The sequence below is a fragment of the Mustela lutreola genome, chromosome 5 (genome assembly GCF_030435805.1).
Source record: "Mustela lutreola isolate mMusLut2 chromosome 5, mMusLut2.pri, whole genome shotgun sequence".
In the NCBI taxonomy this organism is placed as follows: Eukaryota; Metazoa; Chordata; class Mammalia; order Carnivora; family Mustelidae; genus Mustela; species Mustela lutreola.
In genome coordinates this window covers 8,320,467-8,341,759 of record NC_081294.1, presented here as the reverse complement: position 1 = coordinate 8,341,759, position 21,293 = coordinate 8,320,467, and the positions used below count along the sequence as shown (strand labels likewise).

The 21,293-nt window shown below is 54.0% G+C and overlaps 1 protein-coding gene across 1 annotated transcript in view; it reads left to right on the top strand.

The window, feature by feature from the left end:
• Positions 1 to 16,423, top strand: part of DAP (death associated protein) — a 66,033-nt gene extending 49,610 nt beyond the window's left edge. Inside the window, exons 3-4 of the mRNA XM_059173662.1 lie at positions 12,887 to 12,929; positions 14,454 to 16,423. Coding sequence (XP_059029645.1) covers positions 12,887 to 12,929; positions 14,454 to 14,567 — 157 coding nt within the window. The 3' untranslated portion in view covers positions 14,568 to 16,423. The remainder of the gene's footprint in view (positions 1 to 12,886; positions 12,930 to 14,453) is intronic.
• Positions 16,424 to 21,293: the final 4,870 nt, after the last annotated feature.

Genomic DNA, 21,293 nt, shown 5'->3' with positions numbered 1-21,293 from the left:
CCTCTCACCGGGAGGCCCGTCCCGCGAGCTGGGCTGCACCCACCTCACCCCACCTCCATCGTTGCAGAAGACCAAGAAGAGGCCCCCTCGGACCTCACCCACTTTGTGACTTCGTGCCGGCAAAAGCAAATCCAGCTGTGCCCCTTCCTTCTGCTCACTGCGGCCCAGCACGTGTCCTTCCCTTCACACCTGCGGGCCCCAACTTAGACATCGCCTTGGCAGGGTCTGCGTTGACCCCCCCCACCCCACCCGCCCTTTGGAGAGACCCTGTTGGACGTTCTCCCGGAGCTGGCCACCAGGTCTAATTCTGGGCTTGCACCCGGCCTCCCGGGCTGGGTCACCCCCTGAGGGGGCAGCCATGTTCTCGCTCTGGCCTCAGGCAGGGCTCAGCGAAGCCCTCACAGCCCGTGTTTCCAGTTGCGGGGCTGCGTCTGGAGAGATCCTGCCTCTTCCTCCCCCTCGGACCACGCACGACACCCCTGAAAGGCTGTGGTCTGGGACCAGCTCGGTGCCCCTTGTGATGGGCGGCAGGTTACATGGGGCAGTGCTTCTGTCACGTGGCCTCATGGGGAGGGAGGCCTCGTGGAAATGTTAGCTGCTTGTGGGAAAATGAAATCGAAACTTTGACACAGGCTTTTGGGCCCGAGAGTTTATGTGAGCACCGCTCGCTGACTCACCAGATGATCTGACAGTTAGGGAGATTTGGGGGGGTGCGGGGAATCCCCTCCTGAGCACACACTGCTTTCTTACCAGGAAGGGGGGGCTGTCACCCGATGACACCCTCCCAGTCCTGATGGCGCCTTTTCTGGGTGGCGGCCGGCCTCTGCCAGCCCCTGCCAGCATCCCAGCCAGGCCTCCGTCCATCCTCACCTGTGGGCTGGGGCCAGGAGCTGTGGGTGCAGGAGGGGCTGGCGGCCCCAGCACAAGCACTTGGAACCCCTTCCTCCCCAGCCTTATGCCACAGAGATGCCAGCCTCCGCTGGAAGCGCCAGTGGCCCCATCATGGTCCCTGGCTGCCTCGCGACCGTTCCCTCCTGGCTTCCTTGGGCTGAGAAGCTAAACAAGCCGCCCGGGTCGTGTCAGCATGGAAACGGAATAGATGAAGGGCAGGACTAGAGAGTTGTGTTACTCTAGAGGAACTAGAGAGTTTTTCTCCGAGTCCAGCGTATGGGCTGGGGATGTCTGTGTTATCACAGGCCATTCCACTCACTTCGGAAGCCCTCGTGTCCCAGACAAGGCCAGTGTTGTTCTACGTGGCGGATGAAATAGAACTGAACCGGGTGTGACTTGGCAGTGGAAACCAAAGGCAGGGTTTAGAGGGAGGGGGGAAGTCAGGGGGAGGGATGTGTCACTGTCTCAACACGTGACATTGGCAGAGAGTCTGAGCACCGTGCATATGGCCGATCACCTGACGGGGTCGGGTCCGCAGCCGTCCCATAGCCCAGAGGAGGATGCTAAACCCAGAGGCCCTCACACACCATCCACCAAACCGGTCATGGGCAGAGCCAGGAGGCGAACATGGACATCGGGGTTCAGAACCCATGCTTGGCTGGGCCCACCTGCCCCCTCTCCTCCTGGCCGCCTTCGTGGACCATGTCAACTGTGTTCTGGCTTGAGAGTTTGAAACCTTCTCTGGGGCAGAGCCAGCAATGACCCAGCAAAGAGCATTGAGCTGAGAGCTAGGGGGCCCACGCCCCTCCCGGCTCTGCCTCTAGGACCGCGAACAAATTTCAGCCTGTTGCATCTGCCATTGCTTCGTCCGTAGAATAAAGACAACCCTACAGAAGAGAATCGGATGAGTTCATTTACGGGGACGTGCTCTGTACCCTAGTGAGGGGCTGTAGACATAAATGATAGTTTTCAAGGAAAATAAAAATCCATTATCAGCTCAGAAAGGCAGATGTGAATCTGTTCCAATCTGTCTGGTTAAGTAAGGGACTCTGTGACTACAGTGAGCTTGCTTACTTTAAAAATCTGCATCTTTAAATTGTACATAAAAGACAGTCTGGAAATAGAGGCCACCAAGTGACCCACTTCTCAGCCCTAAAAGGAGGGCATTAGGCTAGTGCTGTGGCCTGCCTTTGTTCCAAGTCTGACTCTGAGCACTTCTCTGCTGGGCAACCTTCAGGCAAATTACTTAGCCTCTCTGATTTACCATTCCTTCATTTATAAAGTGGACATAATCCTACTTCACAAGTTTGAGGGGGTTAGTACAATAATTCTAGGTAAAGCACCCAACTCAGTGCCTGGCCCCTGGTGAGTGATGCGTACACAGAGGGCTGTTATCATCTGAGGCTATTCCCATCCTTTTGAGAAATAAAGAAACAATGCATTAAAGGCCCATGGCCCCATCTCTGTATGAACACTTCCCTCTGATATTTTCAGAGTGCATTTTCGTGAAGAGGAGAAAGTATTTGCAGAGGGTAATTTGGTGGACTTACTGGAACTCAGATCAAAAGCACTCACATGGAAATGATTCTGTTAACTAAAACTTTCCAGTAATGTCTTTGCTGCCATTTTGACTACTTGCAGTGCGATGGGGTGACTTGACTGGATCCCCAGTCCTACTGATCAGTGTGTGTGTGTGTGTGTGTGTGTGTGTCCGTCCCGGCGTGCTCCTACACAGCAGCTCAGAACCCTGATCTCTGTGAGACACTCGGGAAGCAGAGGCCCACGGCTCCAGTGGCCTTGAACTCCTCCTCCCATTCCTAGAAGCCTGTTTTTGGATGAGAGTGGAACGGCTCTCCACCCCCCGACCCGAGGTAAAAGCAGGAAGAGAAAGGACCCCATAGAACTTGCTGGGAAAGCAGGGTTGATACAAACACACGCTGACCCTGTTTCCTGTCACTAGCAGTCCTGGGAAGGGGAGCATTTCGGCCCCTGCCAGGGAGCCCAGAATCCTGTCCCCAGGCTTAGCTTTGAGCAAGAACAGGCTTCACCGTCCTGGACCAGGTCGGCATGCTGCACAGCCCTGGGCTGCTGGGGCACATGTGGACGGTGCATGCCGTTCTGGGCAAAACTCTAGAAACTACACTGGAATCGGAGTGGGAGGAGGGCCCCAGAAAGTGAGCGAATTTGCAGTCAGGTTCCGGAGTCCAAGAAGGGGGTGTCCCAGAGGCCTGTGGTAGCTTCCGCAAACATCGCAGTCCTGTCCCACAAGAGGGAGTTAGAAGAGGCCATCATCTTAGGTTGGAGCCCCTTGGCAAAATGCCAGGGGTTGGAGACAGCGCAGAGGCCACCCTGAGGGCCCTGGAGGTCCTCGCCTGCCAGGGCCACCACAGCACAGGCCAGGCAGCCATCCCCATGAAGGGAAACTGGACCAAGTCGTGGCTATAGGCTCCTTCACAGCCCAGCGGCCGAGCTGCACCCCCCAGAGCTGGGCAGAAAATGGCCCGTCGTAGGGGACCCACACTGTGACAGTCCAGGTAGGGAGACCTCAGGCCATCAAGGGACCTCGATGGTTTTTCTGTTGATCCCATGTTGGCCTACTAGTCACTGGGGTAGGTTGAGTTAAATTAAAAACACCGATATTTATTTCAGTAGTTGCTATTTTCGATTTGAGAAGAGTTTTAAGAACGTGAATTGTTTTCTCGGCCCTGGGGACTTTTTTTCTTTTTCTTTTTCTTTTTTTTTTAAAGATGAGATCACCGGGGCTCCTGGGTGGCTCAGTCTGTTGAGCGTTCAACTCTTGGTTTCGGCTCAGGACATGATCTTGGTGTCGTGGGTTCAAGTCCCGAGTCGGGCTCGGCGCCCATCAGGGAGTCTGCTTGAGATTCCTTCCCTCTGCCTCCACTCCTATTCTCACTCTCGGTCTCTATAATAAATAAATCTTTTAAAAAATAAAGGAAATAAAGATGAGACCAGCAAACCCAGTCCCGAGAGCCATCTCCATTCTGCTGGGTCACTCATTCCCTAAGCATTTGATCCCGCCTGTCTGGAGTGCCAGGAAAGCATAAACGTTATCCATCAAGGAAACTTACAGAATAAATACTAAGAAAATGTAGTTTGGGCCAGAGGACCCTGCTGCGACTGTGAGGTCCCGAACAGGGGAGCCTGGAGCACTCCGTGCCTCAGACACTCGGCCGCTGCCTGGGGCGGGTGTGACAGGTGCAGGGCTGCGGACATGTGAAGAAGCCCTTGCTGGGGCACTAATCCCCACTGATTCCGCCTCGCTGCTGTCCCTTGAAGTTTAGAGAAGTGCGGGTTTTAGAAACTGGAAAAGCCTGAGGAAGTGGGGAGGGCAGGGCTGGTTTTTTCCCCGTCTCTGTTTCCTGAGAGACAGGAGTGTTGGATCTTCAACACAACATCTGTCAGAGCAATTTCCATCGGAATAATTAAATCCTCAAAGCCACGATCACAGTTTATAGAATCTTGGAAATGTAGGTTATGCTTTGCGCGGAACCCTAATGCAGTCTAAAATCTGTGTGTTTCTGCAAACACAGCTTGGTAAGCAGACTCGTCGCCACGGTTCTCGTTTGAGTTTCTGTCGCGGCTGCCGGAGCTCGAGGAGTTCGGGCTGGGTTTCTGCTCGACAAACAGAACAGACGGTTCCCAGCGGGAGGGGCTGTGCGCGGCAGGTGGAGAAGGGCATGGAACCAGGGGCGCTTTGGCCAAGCCTGATGAAAACCCCACCCCCACGCGGCCTGGGCCGAGCAGGAGCTCCGTGCAGATCCGTGTCTCTCTGCGACGAGAGGTCAGCCTCCCGTCACCTTGTCACTGGCGGCTCCCTTGATGTCCTTGCAGCCGATGACAGGCTTTTCCCTTTCAGAGGGGAGAGCACTTGGGGGGGGGGGGGGGGCGTGGTGTCCTAAAGACCGTGGCCGATGATCAGTGCGCACTGATACGTTTTATTCCCTGCTGCAAGGAAGCTCTTTTTTCCCCCCAAGATTTAATTTATTTATTTGAGAGAGAGAGAGTTCATACGTATAGGAGCAGTGGGGAGGAAGGAGGGGGGGAAGCAGACCCCCGCTGAGCAGGGATCCAGATGCGGGGCTCGATCCCAGGACCCTAGGACCATGACCTGAACCGAAGGCAGACGCTTCACTGACTGAGCCACCCAGGCGCCCCAAGGAACCTTATTCCTAAACTTCAGTTGCTAAGTCTAAACAATGACGATATAGCACATTTCACACATTGAGATGCCTGCTATCAAAAAGCCCCGGACGATGATAAAAATGGGCGACGTGCAGAAATGGGACCCCGGGCTTTGCTGATGGGAATCTCAAATGGTGGAGCTTCCGTGGCAAACCGTTCAGTGGTTCCTCAGACCTGAATGTGGGCTTACCGACCACAGGACCCAGGGGTCCCCTTGTGAGTGAATACACGAGAGACTTGACAGCAGGGACACAAACAGGTCCTGTGACATCAGTGTCCACCGTGTCGTTTGTCACAGTGGCCAAAAGGTGGAAAGAACCCATGTGTCCATCAGCGACAAGTGGATAAAAAGAATGTGGCCTACCCCTATAATGGCACATAATTCAACCTGAGAAAGAAGGGAATTCTTTTTTTTTATTTTTTGCAAAGATTTTTTTTTTTTAATTTATTTGTTTGTCAGAGAGCGAGCACAAGTAGGCAGAGAGGCAGGCAGAGGGAGAAGCAGGCTCCCCGCTGAGAAAGGAGCCCGAAGGGGGACTCCATCCTAGGATCCTGAGTCTATGACCTTAGCCGAAGGCAGACGCTTAACCGACTGAGCCACCCAGGTGCCCCAAAAGAAGGGAGTTCTAACGTATGCTACAACATGGGTGAAACTTGTGTTTTAAAGGAAATAAGCAAGATTCCATTCATCTGAGGTCTGAGGTGCCCAAGTCGTCCAGTTATTAGGACAGAAGGAAGAACGGCAGTTGCCAGCGGCTGAGGAGAGGACTGGGGGCTGTGGGAGAGGCTGGAGGAGGGGGTCCTGGAGGCACTGGCGTTGCTGTGTAATTGTTTCTCCTAAGGTTGCTGAAAAGCTCTGCAGACGGACAACGGCGATGGCTGGATAACATCGTGCGTGTACTTGCTGCCACCAGGTCTACCACCGAGCAGTTAAAAATCGCTGAAGTGGTGATGGTGCCGTCAGGCTGCCGACTCTCAGTTTCAGCTCAAGGCCCCATCTCAGGGTCATGAGATCGAGCCCCACATTGGGCTCCGTGCTCAGTGCAGAGTCTGCCTGAGACTCCCTCTCCCCCTCCCCGCTCATGCTCGCTTGCTCTCCCTCTCTCAAATAGATAAAAATCTTTAAAAAATAAATAAATAAAAACGGTTAAAATGGTCAAGGATTTTTTGAATTCGTTGCTGAGCTAGCTAGGGTTTAGAGCAGAGCCGGCAAGGAGGGGAGAAGGCCCTCCAATCTCGGGAGCCTGCTGACGTGGGGCGGGCAGGTGGAGCTAGCAGACACCGGTTCTCTCCCGGCCAGCTAAGAGCTCGCACGTGCCGCACAGTCCTTGAATGATTTCTGTTTTTTTAATACTTTTTCTCCAAGTTTTTATTTAGATTCTAGTTAACATATAGAGTTATACTGGTGTCAGAGGCAGAAGTCAGTGGTTCAGCACTTCCGTGTAACAGCCCGCGCTCATCGCAAGCACCTTCCTGATCCCCCCTGTAGCCTGTCCCCCAGCCGGCTCCCCACCCCCCGCCGGCAACCCTCAGTTGGTTCCCTGCCATTAAGAGTCTTTTTATGGTTTACTTTCTTCTTTCTTTCCTTTTGCTCTATGTTCATCTGTTTTGTTTCCTAAATTCCACCTATGAGTGAGATCACGTGGTATTTGTCTTTCTCTGACTTATTTCACTTAACATAATACCCTCTGGCTCTAGCCACGTCACTGCGTATGGCAAGATTTCATTCTTTTTTATGGCTGAGTAATATTCCATTATATATATCTAGAGAGAGAGAGAGAGAGAGAGAAAGATACCACATCTTCTTTATCCATTCATCATTCAATGGACACTTGGGCTCTTTTCATAGTTTGGCTGTCGCTGGTAATATTGCTACAAACAGCGCATCAGGATGTGTGTACCCCCTTCAAATTGGTATTTTTGTGTCCTTTGGGTAAATACCTACTCATGCAATTGCTGAATCCTAGGGTAGCTCTATTTTTAACTTTCTGAGGAACCCGCATGCTGTTCTCCAGAGTGGCTGCACCAGCTTGCATTCCCACCAGCTGTGGAAACAGGTTCCCCTTTCTCCGCATCCCCGCCAACATCTTCTGTTTCCTGTGTGGTTAATATTAGCCGTTCTGAGAGGTGTGAGATGGTATCTCATTGTGGTTTTGATTTGCATTTCCCTGATGATGAGTCATCTTCGGTATCTTTTCATGTGTCTGCTAGTCATCTGGAGGTCTTCTTTGGGAAATTGACTATTCATGTCTTCTGCCCATTTCTTAACTCGATTATTTGAGTTTTGGGTGTTGACTTTGGTAAGTTCTTCATGGATTTTGGATACTAATCCTTTATCGGATATGTCATTTGCAAATATCTTCTCCCATTCCACAAACTGCCTTTTAGTTTTGCCGACTGTTTCCTTTGCTGCGCAGAAGCTTTTTATCCTGATGAAGTCCCCATAGTTCATTTTTGCTTTTGTGTCCCTTGCCACGTTGACATGTCTAGGAAGAAGCTGCTGTGGCTAAGGTCAGAGAGTTTGCTGCCTGTGTTCTCCTCTAGGATTTTGATGGTTTCTTGCCTCACATTTAGGCCCTTCCTCCATTTTGAATTTATTTTTGTGTATGCTCTGAGGAAGCGGTCTAGTTTCATTCTTCATGTGGCCATCCATTTTCCCAACTCCATTTGTTGAAGTGACTGTCTTTTTTCCACTGGGTATTCTTTCCTGCTTTGTCAAAGATTAGAGAACCCTCTATTTGTGAGTCCATTTCTGGGTTTTCTACTCTGTTCCACTGGTCTATTTGTCTGTTTTTGAGACAGTACCATACTGTTTTGGTGACTAAAGCTTTGTCATAGAGCTTAAAATTCAGAATCGTGATGTCTCCAGCTCTGCTTTTCTTTTTCAGGATGCTTTGGCGATTGGGATCTTTTGTGGTTCTGTACAAATATTAGGATTGTTTGTTCTAGCTCTGTGAAAAATGCTGATGGTATTTTGATAGCATTTGCTTTAAATGTGTAGATTGCTTTGGGTAGTATAGACTTTTTAACACTGTTTATTCTTCCAGTCCATTTCTTCGTGTCCTCTCCAATTTCTTTCATAAATGTTGTATAGTTTTCAGGGTACAGATCTTTTACTCCTTTGGTTAGGTTTACCCCTAGGTATCTTACTGGTTTCGGTACAGTTGTAAGTGAGATTGATTCTTGATTTTTTTTTCTGCTGCTCCATTATTGCTGTATAGAAATGCAACAGGTTTCTGTACATTGATTTTAAATCTTACAACTTTGCTAAATTCCTATATTAGTTACAGCAATTTTAGTCTTTCAGATTTTCTATGTAGAGTGTCATGTCATCTGGAAATAATGGAAGTTTGACTTCTTCCTTGCTGATCTGGATTCCTTTTATTTCTTTCTGTTATCTCATCGATGACACTAGGACTTCCAGTACTACGTTAAATAGTACTGGTGAGCATGGACATCCCTGTCTTGTTCCTGATCTTGGGGGACAGGCTCTCAGTTTTTCCCCATTGAGGATGTTGTCAACTGTGGGTCTTTCGTGTATGACCCTTATGATGTTTAGATATGTTCCCTCTATCCCTGTGTTGTTGAGGGTTTTTATCAAAATGGGTGCTCTAATTTGTCAGATGCTTTTTCTGCATCTCTTGGGAGGATCATGTGGTTCTTATCCTTGCCTTTATTAATGTGGTGTATCACGTTGATTGATTTGTGAATATTAAACCACCCCGGGAGCCCAGGAATAAATCCTACTTGATCTGAATTTTTTTTTTTTAATTAGAAAGTGCAATCTTAAAGCAAGAACCTCCCCCAAAATGTGTTGGATCTACAGGGCCTTAGCCTTACTCCTTTCAGTGCCATTTTTGTTATTTGTGGGGTTTGGTTTTTTTTTTGTTTTTGTTTTTTTGTTTGTTTGTGTTCATTTTGTTTTGTTGTGTTTTGCCTGCACCTAGAGATGGAGGCCCTGGAGAACGAGGATGCGGGTCAAGTCCTTGGGACCTTTACTGTCGCTCCCATCCCCCAGCGTAAGGACAGCATATGCATTGTTTTGGTTGGGTCCTGAAGTCTGCTGTGACCTGAAGGCCACTGACTGCGCCTGCTCCTGGGTCCAGAATCAGCCCTCTGCAGTACGCAAAGGGCTACTTTGTGTCTCTTTGACCAAGGATGAGTCACAAACACCATACCTGGTAGCGGGGATGGGGCCTGCCATGGCCAAGAGATGGGGTTGGTGTGGCCTCGGTGGCTCCTTAGGCCGCACCCCATCCCTGCACGGGTCCCTCGATGCCCCAGTGGGCCAGCATCTTAGTGAGGGTCCAGCTGTGCACCCATCCGTGAACACGTGGTATGGGCAGGCACCGATAAAGCACTATGTACTTTTTCATACAACAACAAGAACAAAGATTGGATAAGAGGTTATTTGGACTTTTAATCCCTATTTAGTATTTACTTATTTTTTAATATTTATACTAATACGATATTTTAGTACCTACTTCTGTCATTTGTATTATTTCCCACATCTGTATTCCTTTCCCGAGGGACCGTGGGACACACGTGCCCTGTGCGTATATCTGCAGGGTTTGCCCCAGGAGCTTTGCCGTGTGTCCCTCTTCTCACCGCTAACCAAGCAGTGGTTCATGAATTGCAGGAGAAGGTATCAGAAACCTCCCCCACCACCATCTCAAACCTAAGGAGCCCCTTTGGACAGAATACACAGGCCATGGAACATCTGGTTCAGAGCCCCAGCACCCAGCTTTCCGCCCCCCCGCCACCCCAGCGGGTGTCAGAGCATATGTCTGTACTCTGAACCCAACTTGCTTTTCACCGACACGCTTTTCCACTGTGAGCAGGATCCAGTAAGCCGTGAAAATCCGAAAGCTTAAGGCCTGTACGTCAAAGCGTAGGTTGCTCAGGAGGACGGGGTCAGTGAGGGGAGGACCATCTTGCAGCCCTGTCCCTGCGGGGAGCCTTAAGTTCTGCACCCAGAGTCCCCGGACACCCCTCAGGGAATGAGCCGGGCTGGAACGTTCTCATCTTAGCGTCTCCTTCAGTCCCCAGAGTCTCCACGGCCGCCCCCGCGGTCGTGTGGTGAGGTGTCCTTGAGAGGCTCATGTCGGGGGAGGCTCTGGGAGTTGGATTCTAGCGGCCGTCCCCCTGCACGTGCATTCTGTGGCGCTGGGGCTGGACCCAGGTCAGTAATGGCCTCTGATCGTGACCATTTGCACACACTTCCCAAGACCTTCTGAAAGCGAGGCCTGGAACCCACATTCATGTTTAATGTGGGAGGGGCCCAGGGCCTGACCTGGACGGAAATAGCCAGGCTTTGAAGGGTCACCTGTGAGGAGGCGGTGGCGGCCACGGGCTGGAAGCGTGGGACCCGATGGGGCTCCTGGGGTCTGGGAACCCTCCCTCCCTGCACACGGAGGGGAGCGGGTGCTGCCCCAGCCCCCCGAGAACCAGATTCCTGGAAGTCAGGGGCAGGGGCTGCCGACCGGCAGGGTTAGGTGCACCGGGGAACGGCAGGAAGGGCGCTGGGGGCCAGAGGGGTTCAGGACGCAGGGACCTGCGGCAGGCTGGCCTCTGCTCCTCCCTGCCTGCTGTCGGCCGCCTCGGCCTTCTTTCTCCAGAGTCGGACGCCGCCTCGCCCAGGTGCGCTCGCTCTCTGCCGGTTGGGCCGCCGTATTCCCACAGTCCAGTTCTCTGTGAAAAATGTGCGTTTGTGTGTTTCCTACACACAGCCATATAGTGATTTTGACATTGTTTTTGCTTGTCTGCTTTTCAGCAATGAAGGTGTACATACATGTATACAGACACACCAGGAGGGGAAGCAAGCATGCGTGTTTTACATATATAATGGCTCGGGCTTCCTGGGACACCTTTTAGGGTTCCCTTTGGGCAGGGAGTCACTCGACTGTTATTTTGACTAGATTCACTCTCTGTGGGTGACTTTCTTATCAAGTACTTGCTGGGGGTGGTGGAGGTGTGGGGGGCTGTCTTTACTGCCTTTGAATGCCTTGACTCAGGTTACAAAACTAAAAGCAGTGGACACAATGCAAGCAATCCTGCCGTCTGGGCACCAAACGATGGCCTGGAAGGAGATGCTACATAATCAGTCCACAAAACAGAGCCCTCCCTACTTCAGGCTTTCCCTAGATTTTTAAAGGAACATGCAAAATGTAAGAAAGTCTTGGGGTACCATTTCCATAGTCCTCTCTAAAACATTCGTGAAATGTTAGAATCCGGAACACGGTTCCGCAGCTTGGGATGCAAAACCCTTGGACGTGAACACCCTGGGGGCCCACCCTGTGGGTGGTCGGGAGCCCTCGCAGCAGGAAGTGTCTGGATGGCAAATGCTTCCAAATCTACCACGTGGGGGACTTCCCCTCGAGCTGAACCTACTCGTCTCTGGCCGGCCGTTGCGCTATTGACCTTGTAGCCAAATCATATTTGTAATTGAAGAAAAAAATCCAACTCGGTTCACTGCGCGACAAAAGCAAAAATAAAACCAGTCATGTAGGGACATCTCTCTACTGCTTAGTAAGACTTGAAGTTTCTTAATCTCCCAGAGTAACAGAAATCACTTGGGAGAATTTCAGGTATTTTAGCGAAACTGTTGGGGAGATGAACAGTGAACTTAGTGAATCCTGGGGCGTTTGCCCGGAGCAAAACAAAGACAAGTGGTTTCCCTCCCTGATGCCCAGCAGCAGAGCAGAGCAGCAGAGCAGGTGGGAGGGGCTGGGCAGCAGCAGGACGGATTCCCCGCCCCCCATCTGCCCAGCAGCACTGGCCTTGACCACAACCTAATGCCTCCTGGAGCTGCCCCCCCACCCCGTGGCCCTCTCCCTGCCAGGCTGGCCTTGTATTATTCACCTGTTGCTCCCAGGTCCCCTTAGCTCTGATGGGGGCGTTTCACAGGGGTGTGCGTCTGCGTACCCCCCAGATCGGTGTTCTGATGTTCTTAAAACGGTGCACACGCAGCCATTTGAAAACACGCAGAGGCGAGTGTACACGAACGTGAAAGTGTGGTCAGCATCTCCTAAATGCACTAAACAGTATGAGTCTACTGTAAGAAAAAAGTTTGATGTGAAAACAAGTGCGTCCATCTGTCCAGAAATAGGCTGGACAGAGAACCGTGTATTAACTGATTATTTCCATGTGGTGCGGTGGCAGCTGACTTGACCATGTTTGCACTTCTGTGCTTTCCGGCAAGGGACGCGTGTGACTTGGGCCCTTTCTCCCACCTCCCGGGGAGGTTGACACGCGGGTAGCTTCATAGGATTTCAGGTGGTAAGAAATGACAGTAGCCTCACGAGGACCCTACATTTTTAATACCTGGGTCTCCTAAGGGCCAGGAGCTTTGAACCGACCCAGGGCTTTCCCCCTGTTAGAAGCTGCTAGAAGCCGCGGCGAGGGTGGGGACGAGAATCCGTCTGGGGTGGGCGCCTCCCGGTTCCGCGACCTCACGTCTTCCCTGCTTCGGGAGGCATCCTTGTCCATAATCTCGTGAAACAAAAACTGCTCTAACAGCCACTGTTTGAGGATGACACCCCTCCCCCCGCCAAAAACACAAAGAAAACACAGACCCACCTGCTGCCTGCTAGTCCTGGCTCCTGCCTGAACTCACCTCAGGAGATGGACCCCACTGGTCCAGGGGAGAAGAAATCATTCAGGAGAGGAGGTTTGCTCCCCTTCCTCCGTCTCCTCCGTCCCCGTGGACCTGCCTGCCCCGCGCTCGCTCCCTCTGCCTGTCTCCTTGCTCTTCTGTTCCCTGACGTCGCCTTTTCTCTTCTTGTCTTTGCAGCCCGCCCAAGCCGACCGTGTTCATCTCTGGTGTCATTGCCCGGGTAAGAGCCGTTCTGGCAAACCCTTGGCGCGGGATTGGATTCCTCCCGTCCTGTCGGGGACCCAGGGGTCCCCGTGCTGTGTCGCGTCTGTCGCGAGCGCCCGTGTGGAACGGTGACCGCGTGGCGTGCTCCCAGGAGCCGGAGCTGCTGGGCACCCCCAAGCCCGCAGTTTCTGGGTGACCTGTGAGCTCAGCATGTTTCTGCATCTTTAAATGGTTGAAAACTCAAAATGAGAAGTATAGGTTGTGACACGTGAAAATTACATGCCATTCACATCCCGGTGTCCACAGGTGAGGTCTTAGCGCACCCAGCCTCGGCTGCTCGGGCCGGTGCGTCTGTGGCTGCTTCCTGCCGCAGTGGCAGGGAGTGACCCGCAGAGCCATGTTTGTGACCCGGCCCGTCACAGAAAATGCTCGCCAACCCCTGGACTAAACTCACGGGTATTTGCCACGCCCTTTACCTTTTAGGAGCCCCTTTTTCTGGTGAGACCCAACTTCTTTTTTTTTTTTTTTCCCAAGATTGATTTATTTATGTATTTAGAGCACGCGCGAGCACGAGAAGGGCAGGCAGAGAGAGACTCTCAAGCCAGCTCTGCTGAGTGCGGAGCCCGAGGTGGGGCTCGATCTCACGATCCTGAGATCAGGACCTGCCAAAACCAAGATTCAGATGCTTGGCCGACTGCACCACCCAGGCACCCCCCACAACATATTTTTTTTAACGCCCGTCAGCAAACGTGCGTTTGAGGGAGGCCCCGGGTGCGTCCGCCCACAGCCCTGGGGCTCTCGGTCCAATCGCGCCCTCAGCGTGTGATGAGTTAGACCCTGCGGTTGCTCAGAACAGCTCGCCCCAGGGCCCCGGGGACAGACGGGTGGCACACCTGTTACATGAGAGAGAACTGCATGGCAGTCCAAGTCCAAAGTCAGCCCAGGGTCGCTTGACTCGGCCGCAGCACGCCGCGGCTCCAGCCAGCTCGCGGCGGCCCGGCCCGGCCACCACCACACTTGCATGGTGGCACTGGAAGGCACTTCTCCTGACAGATCCCGGCGCCACCTTTGCAACTGGAGGGGGTTGGCTCTGGCGTCACTTCCCAACTTTCCACCCCACCGTGGGTGTCTCCTTCCCCAGTGCCCTGACTCGGCTATGACAGCAAATTAGAATCGAAGACTGGAGTTGGCTCTGTCTTGCCCCAGTTGGAAGGGTCATGAGGTCAGCGCCAGCAGAGGAAGGCCACCCAAGCCCAGCTTACTTCTGAGGGAGCCCCATGGTGACCTGAGCTCAAGACGAGGGGGCAGAGAGCGTGAGCCTTCTCCCCCTCAGGGTGGTGCCCGAGCCTCATGCCCCCTTCTGCTCCCCAGAGAGCTTCTGGACCCCTGAAGTGCCAGGAGACCTCCTGCTGCCCACCGGCAGGTCCCCCCCCTGTCATCAGCCACCCTGCAGGGAAGCTGGTAGACGTGGTGTTGGGGGCCTCCCTGTCACCCCGCCCTGTCTGCCCTGGGTGAGTGCATGCCTTCTGTCTCCTGACAGGGCGACAAGGACTTCCCTCCGGCGGCCGCGCAGGTGGCTCACCAGAAGCCCCACGCCTCCATAGACAAGCACCCGTCCCCGAGAACCCAGCACATCCAGCAGCCTCGCAAGTGAGCAGCGGGACCCAGCGCGTCCAGCAGCAGTGCCTCAGTTTCCCAATCTTTCGTGTTTCCTCAGCAGAGAAAACCAGCATTTTCTTCAACAATACTGCTCCTCTGGGAAATCTAAGACCAAGCCAAGTGCCCCTGCCTTTGCCTTAAATTTCTGTATCTGAACCTACAAAGGATCTGACCCCCTAGCCTTGTGTCCACAGAGGCCCTGATTGGTGGCCTTTGGTTTCCCTGTAAGGGCCAGAAGCTGAACTTTGCCCAGACCTAAGCCAGGGAAGTTTCCAGAGCTCAGTTTTACATCTCTGTCAGCAGTCATCGAAGGCCCTGCGTGTGGTCCCAGAAACAAGAGGGCCACATTTTGGGAGGACAGGATAGATAAAGGCCAGAGGAAACGTCGCCCGCAGCATGCTGTCGCCGGTACCATGCTGTTCAGTGACAGGACACTGTGGCTTCACAGCTAGGGGAGAACGGGACAGTAATTAAGGGCGGGTTGCAGGAAGGCAGGGCAGGGAAGGTTTTTGGTGGCAGTGACACCAGCATCCCCAGATTCCCCTCCCCGTGACGGGGGTCACTGCACAGGGCGGGGGTGGGGGTGTACCAGGTGGTCCCGGGAAGCGAAAGAGAGGCGCCCATCGTTGAAAGGCTCTTGAGCCTCAGGAGCCCCCTCCTGGAAAATTGGAATCCAGGCAGTCTGCTCGGAAGAAGCATCTCCGGGAGGAGATCGCAGTGCGCGTCCGGAGTCTGGCGCTGCCTCCTGACGCAGACAGCCTCCAGCGGGGCCATCAGGCAGAGCCGCGGGGTTCCGAATCCCGTCTAGAGCTGCTCCTGAGTTCTAGAAGTGACCCCCGAACAGACACAAGGCTAGTTCTGGAACACTAAAGCTCGGGCATTTGCTCAGCGAAAGACCAGACAAGAACCTGTCCGTTGTCTCCACCGAGAAAGGTGGAAACCCTGTGTTCCGTTTCAGCTAGGAAAACCCCGTCCATCCAGATGCCCCGAAATCCTTCTGCGCAAGCGCAGGTCTGCCCGGGTCCGCGACCACCTGGGCGAGTCCGATTGTCCTACGCTTTCAGCCCATCTTTCCTACCCGGAGCTGCCCTAGACTGCGCCCCGGCTCACGGCTGGAGAGTGCTTTTACTTTTCTGAAAAGCCGAAGGGCTGCCCTCCTCAGACGTAGCCGTCTTCCAGAGCAGGTGCTTCTGGAGCAGGTAGGGCTCCCACGTCCCACTGGCCAACAGCCCGACCTGCTGCGGGTCAGCAGCGTGAGTCCCGCCGGGCCGCCTCACGTCATGATCAAAGCCGCGTCTGCCCACTGGTAAAAACGATGCAGACCTCATCAGAGCCACCTCTCGCCCTTCCCCGAGGGAGCAACACAGCGCTGTTTCACATGCTAAAGGCAGTGTTTGCTTTCCCTTCTCATTGATTCTCCGGGAGCAGGGTCGAACCATCAAGGCACCCTGTGGTCACACCTGGGATTCCTTAAATGGGGAGATGTTGGTATGACCCGGCTACCTGGCTTGCAGAGATGCGAACTGGGCGTGGGGGAACAGCGTGCCCTGGGAGCACAGCAAGCCAGCAGCCGCCCCCAGCCAGCTACCTCCTGGAGCTAGGTCAGGCCTGTGCGGACCACCATACCCTCCCCTAGGAAATTCAGAAATTCAAATGCGTCCTTGTTACTTTCTGGTTTTGCAACCCGAAGCTCTGCGCTGTTTTCCAAGGTACATGGTTCACATCCTTTCGCTGCTTCAGACGTGTCCCTGGGCTCTAAATCCTTACGTGCAAAATATTTTCCTGAACGAGTTCATCTGTTGTGAACCTCGAGAATAATAATGATTGTAATAAAACTTGCATTTCTTCTCATGGCATGTGTTTTCTTATATTTCAGAGATTTTTCTTTTACATTTTACAGGGGTTCCCAGATGGTTTCAGTAGAGTCACAAACATGCCTGTGTGATGGATATTTTCACAAATTGTTGCCCAGCCACAAAGTCGAGCTGCTGGACACCTGACACTTTGAGTCTCATCATCTACTTTAAAATGTCTTAAAATGGAAGAGCTTAATGTGGCTGATTAAAACATATTACTTGTGCCCAGCAGCTGGCCCTACGCTAGATAGGTGCTTTGGGACAGACTTAAGAAGGAATTAGTAGTAAGCCCAGGAGTGCCGCAAGCAGCTTTTGATGGAAAACACATTTGCTTTTATCCAAAGCTGTCCAGGAGCCCCAGGGCTGGGAGGAGAAGGTGAGTACAACTGTCAGACCTCCAGATCCAGCCAGATTGTAGGCTCGGACTGGGAGGGTCCCTTGAGGTTTCCCCCACAGGGACTCCCTCGTCGACTGAGGACCTGGGTGTCACTGGGGGAGGGGGGGAAGCGACAAGGGGGGGCGACAAGCCAGAGTCAGCATCTCCCAACAAACCTGGCCGTTCCTCGTCCCTGGTGTCCTCTCTGGGGCCGCTGTTTGTGCAAGCACCTTGGCGGTACTCCGCTGAATCCTAAACGAGGGACTGTCATTTTTAGTACCACTGGGTGGAGAGGCAGTTTCCATAAATAAATGCTGGAGTCCAGAAATGCCAAACATGCAACCAACGTGGAAAAGAATTGCCCCAAGAGCTTTATTATTTATGTGATGGTCACCTGCATTGTTCCCCCACTGTTGCCATAATAAAGGACCCCTAAGCGGCCAGCTTACACCAGTGGAAATGTATCCTTTCATGGTTCTGGAGTCTAGAGGCTTGCAATCAAAGTATCAGCGGGGCCCTGCTCTCTGGGAAGGCTCTGGATGAGGCTCATACCCTTCTGATGGCTGCTGGCATTCCTCAGTGTTTACTGATGGCTGCAAGATAAATCCAACAGCTGTCTTTGCCTGCATCTGTGTCCACCTCCTCTTCTTCATCTAAGGACACCCTCATTGGACTAGTGCTCACCCTAATCCCCTATGACCTCACGTTAAGGAATTAGATCTACAAAGACCCTATTTCCAAATAAGGCCATGTTCACAGAGAGCGGGGATTAGGACCTGACATGTCATTTGGGGAAACGTAATTCAACCCAGAGCATCAATCACGTGCTGAAAAGCCAAGAACCTCCTTCCCTGCTCACTCTGTTTCACGCACTGTTTGTTCTGAATGTCACTTTTCTGAATAAACCTGGCTGTAAGAATGCTTTCCTGGCTGCAGATAAGCGGGAACGGCCACAGCCTTGCAGGAGACGGGGAGACATGTGGGAGAGATTTGAGCATGCTTGGGGCCTCCAGCCAGGTGTCTGTCCCCTGTCCCTGCAGCTTATGGGGCTGCAGCTCTCAGCTGTATCTGTTTTCATCCAGAGTCACACATTTCTAGACCCCACCTTTCTGTAAGAGTTCTTTCGGTGACGATGATCCCATTTTACAGATGGAAAGACTAAAACCAAGTGCCCGGTGGCAGAAGTTGCTGTCAGCAAACGTTTGTCCAAGGGGATCTACAGGTACCCCTTAAGCACGTGAAAAGATGCTCAGTATTCTCAGTCACCAGAGAAATGTCGATCACAATCACTTCCCACCCACTACGATGGCTAAAATCAGAAAGTCAGATAATAACAAGTGTTGACAGAGATAATGGAGAAATCAGAACCCCCACGCCATGGTATTCGGAGCGTAAAATGCAGGGCAGCCACGGAGAGCAATGAAAACACGTGTCGACACAAAAACTCACACGCAGTCCTTTGTAGCAGCAGTATGCACAATGGCCCGAAGGCCCAGAAAATCTAAATGTCCATCAGCTGAAGGATGGATTGACTAAGTGTAGTGTATCTATCCAAGGGTCTGTTATGTGGCCCTAAAAAGGAGTGAAGCTCTAACATCAAGCACAAGACAGACGAACCTTGAACACATTAATGCTCAGTGAAAGACGCCAGGCACAAAAGTCCACGTAGTATAAGTTTCTGTTCCTGGGAAATGTCCAGAACCCAGACTATCTAAAGACAGCAGCTGCTCAGGCTGGTCAGGGGGGAAGGGAGAATAGGAACTGGATTTCTTCCGAGGCCAAGGCGTGGACTGGTGTTGGGGCCGGAGGGGGCGGCCTGCACCCATCCGTGGGGGGGTGGGGGCTCGGGGAGGCAGAGACTGTGGGGCCCTTGGGGACACACTGAAGATGGGAACCCAGGGTGCCAGGCCAAGGGGAGAAAGCAAGCCAGGGGCTTGCACGGGCATGGGTTCCTGAGAGTTCTGCTGACAGAACCCAGAGACTGGGGAGGACCAGGAGCTACAGGAGGAGGGGACAGATTCTGTCACCCTCGGGGACCTGAGAGCAGGGGTTTCTGGGAAGTGGAGAGCCAGAATTCCCAGGAGTCGAAGTGGAGCAGCCTGCTAAGACCCCAGCCCTCGGGGAGAGGGGGTTTGAAGGAGAATCAGCAACGAATCAGCCAACGAGAGACTCCCTTGACCTAGCTGGCGGGGGCGCCGCAGAGCACTGAGGACAGGAGGAGTCCTGAGCGCTGGTGGCAAAGGTGCTGGAGCCCAGGTACGGGGGACCGTGAGCCAGAGCGGGAACTCCCGCTCGGGGAGGATGGAACAGAGTCGATGTGGGCCCAGGACGATCACACCAAGGTCAGGAGGACAGCGGGCGCACTCGGCCCACGCAGGTGCTCGGCCTCCCACGAGCCTGTTGGCTGCAGATCAGGGCGGTGAAGAGCCGGGGTGGTGGTCGTCGGGACCCAGGAAAGGGGGTCGAACCTGCTGCCGAGCCTCAGAAAGGATGGCTGGGACACCCAGAGAGAGGCCGGGGTCTCTAGTGGGATTATTCCATCACATCCTGGGGCTTCCGCCAGCCCTGATGGGAGGAGTTGGGGAAGGAAGAGCTTACCCTGCACTCGAGCACAGGGATGGGCGGTGGAACTGGGTGCGGCGACTCCGGGCGCAGGTGCAGCGTGAGCTGGCGGAGACGGGGGCCGCCCCGGGGAAGGTGGCCGCCACCCCTGCTGCGTGTTCGTGCTGGGCCAGGCGTCCACCCGTCCCTGCGCTGAGCGCTGTCCCTGCACTGTCCACCACAAGCCTCTCGACCGTCCCGGAGGGCGGAGATGGCTCGCCGCATCATCGCACCCGCTCGCAAGGCCAGGGAGGCTCGGGCACTTGGACTTGCAGGCAGGCTGTCTGGCTACAGAGTGCGAGCTCAGTGAGACGCCCCACGGCCTGCTAGCCGGGAAGGGCGATGCCGTGGGGGGCCCCATGGGGCTCGGGAGATGGCCAAGGGTTGGGCAGGCCAAGGAATGCGGGGAAGCCAGGCAGCGAGATGGCAAAGATCAAGTGAGAGGAGGCAAGGAGACGAGATGGCCTGGAAGGGGCAGTCCAGGTGCTGAGCCCCCGAGGATTAGGACTTGGACGCTGAAGCCCTGGGGGAGACAGGGAGTCCCAGGGTGGCCGGGTGCCAGCAGTCTGGACAGGCACAGGGTGAGGGTAAGCAGAAGGCACAAAGCACAGAGAAAGAAGCTCTGCGATGAGGACCACTGCTGATCTGAAAACCTCACAGGGACTAAAAGCTCGGCTTAGCGGCTACCTTTGAAAGGGGAGGGCAGGGCAGGCGTGGGCTGGGCTGCCCTGGGCGGAGCTGAGCCTTAAGCAGAAGCCGGGTCTTGGGCAGACACGCCCAGACATGCCCCGTGACGGGGGAGGTGGTAAGGGGGCCTTGCAGCAAGGCCTGGGCAGGGGGCCATGCACTGGGGAGGGGAGACCGGCTTACCCAGCTGGTGCCAACCTCGCCCCTGCTGAGGCTGGCTCTTCAATTAGCATCTCTGGTCCTCTGTTCGCCACCTGCCTGACTGGGCCATTATGCACGCAGAGAAAGAGGGTTTGCAAGGATGGAAACAATTGTGCATATTAACTCCCTGGTTGATACCAGTTTCACAGGAACAGAGCCCCCAGCCTGGGCGGTGGCAGGGGTGGGGCGCAGAGATGTGGGATAGCGGGCACTGAAGCGTGCGGACAGGGAGGGCCGCCTCGATGCCGGTCCAGGCTGTGTCCTGGAACAACAGCATGGGACCGGACAGAAGGCCAGAGGGGCCCAGGTAAAGATCAGCAGAGCAGGGATAGGCAGATCCTTAGGACCCTGGGGACCCAAGGGGCCCCCTAGGACAGAAGTCACCCGGAGGACAACAAGGCTTGCCTTCGCCCCTGGCTTCCACATGCTGTGAACTGGGGGTCCTGTCGCCCCAGTACAAAGCTCACCCCCTCGACTGATTTCACCAAGAAACCCCCTGGTAACGTTTACAAGGGTTCTTGGTTGTTGGGAGACTTGGGCAGTTATGGGGAGACACACGTGGTCTTCCTGCCGCCTCATCCAGCTGCTGCTGCCCATGGAGCCAGAGCCCTGTGCTCTGCCCTGGGGTAGACTGAGAAGCAGACCCCCTCTCCAGGCTGGATCAACTGTGAGGACTGCTGCCACCCTGGCCTGGTCTGGGGACACTGGGTCCCTACGCTCAACAAGTCTCCACCTGGGCCATTCCTTCCCTGGGTCCGGGAGAAAGACAGGGGCCGTACAACCAAGCTCTCCTGGCCTTCAGGTCCACACCTGTGGCACCCATGCCCACCCACCACAGGGGATGGCCTCAGCTCCCCTCTTCAAGCCAGGGCCAGCCCCTGATGGAGCTGTGTTAGAGCTCAAAGCCAGGGAAGGCCCTCCAAGGTCACGGTCCACTCTCACTCAGAACCTGCAGAGCCGGACACCTAGCTTTTCTCCTCTGGGCCTCTGCTTTCTCGCT